The sequence below is a fragment of the Sceloporus occidentalis genome, unplaced genomic scaffold, assembly GCF_023333645.1.
Source record: "Sceloporus occidentalis isolate IW3139 unplaced genomic scaffold, rSceOcc1.0.p SCAF_28, whole genome shotgun sequence".
Lineage (NCBI taxonomy): Eukaryota > Metazoa > Chordata > Lepidosauria > Squamata > Phrynosomatidae > Sceloporus > Sceloporus occidentalis.
In genome coordinates this window covers 6,323,947-6,333,989 of record NW_028317008.1, presented here as the reverse complement: position 1 = coordinate 6,333,989, position 10,043 = coordinate 6,323,947, and the positions used below count along the sequence as shown (strand labels likewise).

The 10,043-nt window shown below is 40.6% G+C and overlaps 1 protein-coding gene across 1 annotated transcript in view; it reads right to left on the bottom strand.

Annotated features, from left to right (window-relative positions):
* Positions 1-2,138: 2,138 nt before the first annotated feature.
* Positions 2,139-10,043, bottom strand: part of LOC149299747 (WASH complex subunit 4-like) — a 30,189-nt gene continuing 22,284 nt past the window's right edge. Inside the window, exons 21-32 of the mRNA XM_089486034.1 lie at positions 9,488-9,656; positions 8,655-8,809; positions 8,309-8,383; positions 8,113-8,217; positions 7,603-7,737; positions 6,403-6,511; positions 5,755-5,821; positions 4,927-5,013; positions 4,608-4,755; positions 3,240-3,336; positions 2,932-3,128; positions 2,139-2,255 (exon numbers count right to left, since the gene is read on the bottom strand). Coding sequence (XP_089342160.1) covers positions 2,139-2,255; positions 2,932-3,128; positions 3,240-3,336; positions 4,608-4,755; positions 4,927-5,013; positions 5,755-5,821; positions 6,403-6,511; positions 7,603-7,737; positions 8,113-8,217; positions 8,309-8,383; positions 8,655-8,809; positions 9,488-9,656 — 1,461 coding nt within the window. The remainder of the gene's footprint in view (positions 2,256-2,931; positions 3,129-3,239; positions 3,337-4,607; positions 4,756-4,926; positions 5,014-5,754; positions 5,822-6,402; positions 6,512-7,602; positions 7,738-8,112; positions 8,218-8,308; positions 8,384-8,654; positions 8,810-9,487; positions 9,657-10,043) is intronic.

Below are 10,043 nucleotides of genomic sequence, written 5' to 3'. Positions count from 1 at the left end.
TTTACCAACGCTACTTTGCGATGCCTTTTCAATCCCGCGAAGACTTTACTCACTATAAATTCATGCTTCGCACATACAACTCTGCCCTCTCTCTCGCCAAACAACTATTCTTTTTCAATCTCATATCCTCCCTTTCTTCCAACCCGCGATGCCTTTTTTCTACCGTCTACTCGCTTCTCTGTCCCTCCATACCCACACCACAAACCTCTCTCACTGCCCAAGATCTCGCTACCCACTTCAAAGACAAGATTGAGACTATTAGACAAGACCTCTCTTCTTTACAACTCCCTCCTACACCACTCCTCCCATACTAACTGTATTTCCCCCTACAACTGAAGAAGAGATAGCCACTCTCACCCAACAACCTGTCCCCTTGACCCCATCCCATCTCACAAAGTCTCTATGTCCATCACATACCAACCTTTTTTAATCTTTCTCTATCATCTGGAACTGTACCAACAGCCTTAAAGCATGCGCTAATCAAACCCATTCTAAAAAATCTTTCCTCAGATCCCATCTGTCTGACTAACTACCGCCCTATCTCTCTGCTTCCTTTTACCTCTAAGTTGCTTGAACAGATTGTGTACAATTGCCTTACTAACGTCTTCTCCTCTAATTCCCTCCATGACCCTCTACAGTCTGGTTTCAAACCCTTCACTCTACTGAAACAGCTCTAACAAAAGTCTCCAATGACTTGCTCTCTCCCAAAGCAAAAGGTCACTTCTCCATTCTAATACTACTGGATCTCTCTGCTGATTTTGATACGGTTGATCACCACCTTCTTCTTGACTCGCTTGCTTCTACAGGCATTCGAAATGCAGCTCTCTCCTGGATCCCCTCATATCTGTCTAACCGTTCCTTCTCTGGCAAGACATCACCACCCCTTCCACTTTCAGTTGGCGTCACACAAGGCTCTGTCCTTGGCCCTCTGCTGTTCTCTCTTTATACTTCATCTCTTGGCAAACTAATGAACTCATTTGTCCTCCAGTATCATCTATATGCAGGTTATACCCAAATCTACCTGTTTTTTCCTGATATCTCTCCATCTCTCATGTCCTGTATTACCAATTGCTTGTCTGCTTTTTCTTCATGGATGTCACAACGCTACCTGAAACTTAATCTTTCTAAAACTGAACTCATTATCTTCCCTCCTTCCATCTCCACTCCACTACCTGAATTCTCTATCACCATTAACACTACTATCTCTCCTACTAACCAGGCCCGATGCCTTGGGGTCATCCTTGACTCTAACCTCTCCTTCGTCCCTCACAATCAGTCCCTCACCAGATCCTGCCACTTGCACCTATAAAACATCTTTCGCATCCGCCCATTCCTCACCCAAGAATCCACAAAAACTCTGATTCATTCACTTATTTCCCGTCTTGACTACTGCAACACTCTTCTGGTTGGCATTCCACTGCCACTCCTCTTCTGCTTCCCCACTCTGTGAAACCCTTCACTGGCTCCCTATTACCTTTAGAATTAAATTTAAAATCCTGGTACTAACATATAGGGCCCTCCATAACACTGCTCCTCCATACATTTCTGCTCTCATAAGCAAATACTCTCCTACTGGATCCTTAAGTTCTTCCCATGGGCTAAGGCTCTCCTCCTCACTTAGCTTCCTTTTCTCGTCTACAAGATTTCACTCAAGCTGGTCCATATCTCTGGAATCTACTTCCAACGAACCTTCAGCATTCACCCTCCCTCCCAACATTCAAGAACCCACGTCTTCAGAGAAGCATACCATCTTAGCTGCCAGAACTTCCTTGTTATTGATACAACCAACACCTCTCACACTTTCTCTGTGCCTTACGTTTGTCACCCCATTCCCTCAAGATTGTAAGCTTGCAAGCAGGGCTCTCTCCACCTAATGTATTGGTTTGTCTTAGTCTGTCAATTCTCGTCTTGTCATAGCCCTTGAATATATGTATTGTATTAAGCACTGCGTAAATTGTTGGCGCTATATAAATAAAATATAATAATGTTTCAGATGTTTTTGGAAGCCAGCAATAGTTGGAGTACCGCATACTGCCAAGTCCTGGTGTAGGCATTACCACAGTGAACGTTTTTCGACCTTGGAAGTTTTGTCTACCAGTTAGCAACCAGACCTTTTCAGCACACCTTACAAATTTTATTCATGAAAGCTTTAGCCAACCTTTTTCTTTCTTTTCCAGGTTTTCTTCTGCAGCTGTCTTGTCAGCTCTGAAGAAAATTCTTGCACTGCTCAATGAGAAATACAGGAATTCAAACTCCTAAAAAGCGTGGGAAAACAAAACAATTAATTTTTGGTCTCATGAACTGTCGAAAGCAGCAGCATACGTCACGCATAACAGAACTAAAAGTTCGCTATATACAGCAGTCAAGAAGAAATCTCCATACCAGGAGCGTGGAGTAAATGTCATAGACTCTCAGTTAAACTGTGTCCCTAATATTTCTTGTCACGCTACCTGGAGCGCTCCCGATTCTGGAGAAGTGGCTTTGTGAGGAGGTGGGGGTAACCACACATAGCGGCAGAGATGTATTTACATTGGACACTGCCCTAGAACCGACCCCAACCGCCCCCTCCACAACCAAGGCCCTCACTGTGCATCTTACAGTGCAGTACCTGGGTATTGTGTAACTACATTGTTAAAGAGATCCCCCTTGTTACCACTCGATTAAGAAGAGACACACAAGGGTCTAATCTTTTAAAAGGTTTTACACTGAGGGGACGTCAAAAACCCTGGACCCGCCACTCTAGGCCTAGTTGAGCTAGAATACGTTGCTACATAGGGGCATTGTTACACCTATCCCTGGAGCAGCAAAAGTTGAAAGCACCAAGGAACCCCTTGACAGCTGAACTCCTAAAAGAGAAGGTCTTTCCTGCCATATCGATATCAGCTCAACATCAATCTGTGATCTTACTAACAAAAAACACCCACAATATACCTGAAGGTAGATTTCCAGCCTTTTCTGTGTTAAGTTCATCGTCTGCAGTAGCTTCTCATCTTGATTACTAGACTGGACGCTTTGCTGCTTGGAAACCACTCTTTTCTCCTTTAGATACTTTTCTCTTACCGACTGGAACCAGTGCAGAGAGTCAAACTCTTGGTACTGATCCAAAAGCTTTAAGATGTAAGCAACACCTATAGTAAACAAGTCAGATGTGTCCATGATTAGACGAGGGGGCACAAAATATCCCATTTACAGCTTTTATAGAATAAGAGAAATAAAGAAAAAGCGTGAACAGAGCCTACCCATTGCGAACCCATCATCAGTAAAAGCAGCCCCAAGCTTATTCTTCTTATTCAGCTTTTCCTTACAATTTATGGAGTGTTCAACAAAGTTCAGAGTCTAAAACAGACAAAATAAAACGAGTAGAGTTTTAGGATGAAGACAATCTCTCCAAAAATAGTAAAAAATTAAGATTATAGCAGATCTATAGTGCGGTGTTATGCAAATTTATGCAAATTGTGTTTGAAGCCACAAATGTACGGTCTGGTTATTTTCCTGAATCAGCCCAAATTAAGACTACTTGAAAACCTCTTTATATCAAAATGTGTGCACCGCAGAGCCGGCCCTTACACGGGCCAGATGGGTCCATGACACTGCTAGGACAGATTCATGGAGATGGAGAAGTGTTCCTGCACCTCTTTCTCTCTACAAATCCAGCGGCATTATTCTGGCCCCTCGTTCACTTCAGCAAAAAGGGAGAGCTACGGGGACAGCATCCCCACCCTTCCTCCGACCGGGAAAGATGGTGCGCATTTAAAAGCTAGGCTGCTCAGCCAGAAGAAAAGCTGCGGTTAAGGTGGGGGAGGGGTGAGGGAGTAAGCATGGATGGATGGATGTGGATGTGTATGAGCTTGTACGTGTAAATGGTGAGTGAGCATAAATGTGTAAGTGTGTGTGTGAACAAATGTGTATGAGCGTGTATGTATGTGTGGGGAATATGTGCATGAGTGTGTAAGCCTTTGCAAATGTGAGTGTGTGTGTGCGTGTAAAACTGTGTGCCAGTATGTATGTGAGTTAACAGGGTTTTGGTGTGAGGGGATGTACGGGTGTGTATGATCATGTAAGTATGCTGACAATGAAAGAAGCAGATGATGAAAGAAGAGAAAAAACCAAGAAGAGACAAAAAATGTAGCTGCAGGAAAGCAGACAGGGACACGGAAACAGTCAGTGGAGAAAGTAGGAAGACGCTGTGAGAGCATGGGACTGTGGGAGAAGAGATTTATCATGATATAACATAACAGATGTGGGCATAGTTGTGGGTGCAGACGAAAAAAGAACAGGAAGTAGAAACAGTGAAAACCTGGGAATTTCTGATGAAAATGCGTGGCCTCGTTTTCAGAGATTCATAAGAATTGATGAAATCTGCAAATTTTGTTAAAATTTGCAATCGGTATGAATCTGAATGCACAATGCAAAGCCCATTTAATCATGCCCTGCCCAACACAAAAAAAAAATCACAAAATATGCACAACCAATCACTTCTTAAGTATTATCTGAAAACAGTAAGGCATTGTCTCCAATGAAAGATTAGAAACGTTATAAAGGAGCTGTGAAGACTAATCCCGAGGTCCATCTAATACAGGAGTGTGCAAAGGCCAGCACAAACTTACCAACGGTGGGACAATGCTGTAGAAGTTCCGAAGGTGGATGTTCTTTGCGCTGCGGAACTCAGGGGCAAACACATCCACCAGCATTTTGAAGTATTCTGTGCCTTCTGCAGAATTTCGTGTTAGGTCACTGAGAACGAAATCCAGCTGTCTGGATACAGATATGGAATACAGTCAAATGGAAGTTGCAATACATATTCAAAAAGACATTATACAATAAATTTCCTTTTGCAAGTTATAGGCTGCCTTTATGTGGTAGCCGATTACAGTCCATAGAGTAACCCTGAACTAATACGGTGTCTGATACAGTTACAGATCTCACCTTGCAGCCTTCTGTGTTTCTTCAGACAGATTCTCTTCTTTGACCAGCTCTTCAAAATTCACTATGTCTTCCAGATCTGGAACAAATCTGTAAAAGTGAAGATAAGACCAGTCTTTAACATTACAAATTCACTTCACAAACACCCATCTTAGGATGCGCAGTTATTTTGTTAATGGTTGCTAGTTTGGCGCAGGCTGGTGATTTGTCACACACATGCCTTATAATTTGTCACAGTCACACCTTTCTGCATTCCACACTCAATACATTCAAGACCCGAGGTGATCCCATGATTGATAGAGATTTTTGGAATAGCTGCTAATTCTGCTAAAGGCTAATGCGGTTACAGAAATGAATAATATGGAATTAAATCAAAGTATCTAATATCTAGAATAACTAGGTCACTGTAGGAATTGTTGGCCCCTCTGGCCAGCACGTAAGGTGAAGGTCCAATCAGAGTGCAGAAGGCCGCTACTTGTGTGTCGTGGCATTTAGGGGCAGGAGGCTGCCACTACATATCGTGTGCAGCAGGTCAATACATACAGCACACAAAACACACCACTATTTTACATCCTCAAACCCAGGTCTCCCCCAACCCATGCACACACACAGCGTGAGCGATCAGCCTCCTGCACTTCAACCCACCCACACCGTACACTGTATGAATAAGAGGGATGGAGTGCAGAACGCTGCTTATTCATACCGTGTATGTCGGGGTGGATTGGTTTTCACTGACAAGTAATGCAGCGTAAACTGCTGTATAAATTAGCAGCCTTTGGCACTCTTACCCGCCCCATTAAGAAAAAAATAATGCATTTTTGTCTTGCGTACCTGATTGCGTTGCTGCAACAATGCAGTCCACCAGACCTGATCATCCTGACATAGCCCATGGCATTTCCTGAGAAGCAAATACAGCAACTTAAATGATAGCGCTATGAAAACACGGGCACATTTACAAATGCTAAACCAATGACAGGTGTTCGAGACTCACAGCGTCTCCTTCAAGTGCCCAAAAGCTAGATATGAAGAAATCCAAGTCCCGCGCTCCAAGGTAAGTTGTTCAATTATAAATATTATTTGTATAAAGTGCCAGTGAATCAGAAGAAAAAATTAATCGAATAACGCTTTAAGCTTAGTTAAGTGTGAAATGCGTTAAGCGATTAAACCTTTTCTTCTGATCCACTGGCACTTTATACAAATAATAAAATTTATCATTGAACAACTTACCTTGGCGTGCGGGACTTTTTTCTTCATATGTCTCATAACTCCACTCACTTTAACATCTTAAGTCATTTCATCAATGATCCACTCATCCCAACCATGCTCCACTATTTAAGTTAAGCCTGTTTGTTTAAAAAAAAAAAAAAAAGTTTTCTTTAAGGGTTGGGAGACCATGCATTTGTGCATCTTGGTTGTAGATCTAGAAACAATGTAAAGGAATTTCTGTTAATATAATCATCTCATTAACATGAAACTTGCCTATCTGACTAATTAGCTGCCGGAACTGATCAAGGTAACTCTGACCATCAGGAGTGAGGCCCAACTTCCGAATTCCACGGTTGAATTTTTCTGCTCTTTCAAAAGGATACTGGGGAAAAAAGTACAAAAAGCTTTAGTTTGATTAGGTGATAATAAAGCTAGGGAGCTTGTAACAAGATACAATACTGTTTAATAGGAAACATATTTAAGATGGCCGGATGGTTTATTATAATTTGTACTTTTTATCAAAAAGGAATATACTGAAACAGATGACATCAGGGAAATAATGAGTTTGACCATAACATGCGGTTTAATTTGGAGTGTGATGTTGGCCGATTTTCTTTAAGAGGAGGTTTGACTTCATAGCATATACCATCATTTCCAGACACAACTAAAAACCACATGTCCCACAGTGCCACCTTTGCCCCAAGCAGCTTATCAGTGTCATCCTAACCTCAGCCTGCTTGTGCCATCTTTGCCCCCAAACAGCTTGCTTGTGCCATCATTGCTCCTAAACAGCTGACGCCTTTCTTGTCATCCTCCCCCTGCCTACAACATGCACTGTGGCACACGTACTGTATGTAAACACACTTACACCTTACTCATACTCCCTAACACACTCATTCCCTCTCAAAAATTTACACATTCTAGATTCTAGTAAGTTAAATTATTATGCTATACACTAGTTATGTCTTGTCTACTCTTTGTAATGCGCTATGGAATATGGCCCTAAAGAAACCAATAATAATTCATGCTTGTACATACAAACACTTTCACATACACATTCTTGCTTACATCCACAATAATGTCCACATACATACGAACATACATACCCTCTCCTGCAGATCTGACATTTTATTCTTTGATTTAAATACATCAGTCACATAAAAACAATAAATTAAATGACATTTAATAATTATAATTATTTCTGGTTATATCGGGAATGGTTTGGACATCTAGCAGTTATAGGAATGGTGTTTCTAATGCTGGATTTTGTTTACATAAGTTTCTAATTCATCAAGGCACGTGAAACAGCCCAGTGCTTGCGTGGAAAAGGAATGAATTCGCTATGTGCCATTGAACTAGATAACTCTGGGAATCGATTTCTAGGAACACTTTCAATAATGAACAAAAGTAGGCCCTAGCAACAGCAGAATTGGAAAGTGAACAATAATGTTCAAGAGGCTACCATCCATTTACCTTTTGATCATTTTGGTCCTTAACTTCTCTGAAATAGCGAATATCCTTGATCAACCTGGATTTTATATGCTCATCATACATGAATTGGCTAAAAATATAAAACTTCTTCCTTAGAAACTGGTATGTGAAATTCACCTGGGGGAGGGGACAAAAGTAATGCAAACACATTGGTTAGTAACATACAAGGACCAGTACAATATTTTTACATTTATAATCAATCTCCTTAAAATTAAACCTGGTGGCAGAATCGAGACTATGCACAGCGAGTACTGATGGGTGGAAAAAGTTACTATAACAAAAATTCCTGATTTCAGAATCTTTGATTTTCATTCATTTTTATTTATAATTTTTTTCTTGTTGTTGTTAATCAGTAAATGCAGTTTATTGTGTATGGTTGTAGCATTTTTTTTTCAGATTTTAAATCAGAATATTTTTTTTAGAGTATTAAAAGGATCCTGATTGCAGAAATGCTAAGTCTAATTTAGCAAAGAAACAAGGAATGCTAATTACAGTGGTACTCATGATTCCGGTGCCATGTGTTCGGATGGAATTGGCAATGTGTCTGATGTTGATAGTGTTCAAGTGCTTGTTATTGCTTGTCCTTTCGACAAATATCTGTAGAGACAGAAATAAGGCAGCGTCAAAATTAGCCTTCCAGAAGGACATCTGGAGCACTGTCATTTTTTTTTTAAAAAAAGGGACTTACCTGGTTATTGAGATTGTATAGGTAACGGGACACAAATACATGGATATTCCTCATAATTTCCAGAACATCTAAACCCTGAAACAAGCATATAATTACAGAATACAGCAAAGTGGTTTGGAATTTAAGAATTTTAGAAGTGCAGGTCAACAATATGACAAAGGTGGCAGATAAGTGGAACAGCCTCCCAGCCGAAGGGGCCAATACAGGAAGGGAATTTACAAATACATGGGATAGGAGCTTAAGACAAGACCAAAGAATGACTGAAATGAAAGAAGCTAGCATCAAATCATAAACATTGGGCACACATGTGCTGGATGGTATGATTTCTCTGTAACAGCGAGAGTACCTGTTCTAAGGTCTGACTCGGTAGATGAGGTTCAGTCATCGTTAAGCCATAGCGCTGAGTTGCCAGGTTTCGCATCTCACTGTAGGTGGCCCAATCATGGAGAGCCACTGTTGTCAGATTGTAAAAGGTTTTATCCAGATAATGGGTCACATAGGCTTTAAAACAAAAGCACAGAGACATTTATTATCTCTACTAAAACATGATCAAACATTATGAAGGTCACAAACAATCATTGGGACCATCCAGATAGATTTACGGCTGGCTCCGACATTAAGTAGGCAGATTTCCCCAAAAATATAGGTATTGAACCACATTATAACCACATACCAAGGTCTTAACAAAATTCTGCCGTTCTTTTAATTTCCACACTTTTCTACATGGTATATTGCACTGTCCTGTTTGGTTGTTGCTGTAAACTGCAGCTCTATACATCCTGTATATGTATGGTTGAATTAATATTTTTAATGTATATGCTAACATATGTCCTTCATGCTGCCATATAATAAGCAGAGCAGTCTACAGACACAATCAGGATATAAGTAGAATACGGTCCTGGCTGACCGATACAATCACAGAGAGAAGACAAGCCTTACTAAGATGGAGTTCCTTCCTATGTAGACTAGCTTTTTCTATGAGAAACGGCTGTATTGTTCATTTTTTCATTCTTTAACATCAATCTGTGGCTTATTATCTGAGCCACGAAAATCAGGAACTTTCAAAACGTTTGGTTATTTGGTACGCTACTGTTTTAATACTAGCTCATTTAGGTGCTCAAACAAATAAGACTTGAATACAATTGTAATGCTATTTACACGGCAGCTGGAGGATCTTACCTTTGATGTCAATAAACCTATCAAAGAAGCGAATTGGTCTCAGAGAGAAGAAATGAGCCAAGTCCTTCATGCCCACTTTGAATGGATTCCTTTCATCAAGCTGCAGGTGAGTGTGGACTGAGAGGCGGAGGTCCTTCTCGATCTCCTTACATAACTTGTCCAACAGGTGCTGGCAAACAATTCATATCGATGTATTATGTTTATGGAATTCTTAAAAACTGACATTTTAGCTGGCTGGTGCCCAATAAAACGCTGCACATTACATGATTTGTACTAGATAGGTCCAGGTCTGCTTTGCAGCTATTTCAATCTTTAACTCTACGGTTCCTTTTCAAGGTTTAAACAGAAACGGCTTTCCACATAAATAGCCTCTATTTCTGTATAGTATTTCTGCTCTAAAACACCCACCGTGGATTTCATGAAGGCAGGTATTAATATAAATGCATTTGGTGTGCTCTGTCAGTCTGTATTAACAGTTGTGGTTTCCCAAATTAAAAAAGGAACCAGGGTTGTCACTCAAGCTTTTTGTTTTGCTGCATTATGCAACTAGACATTT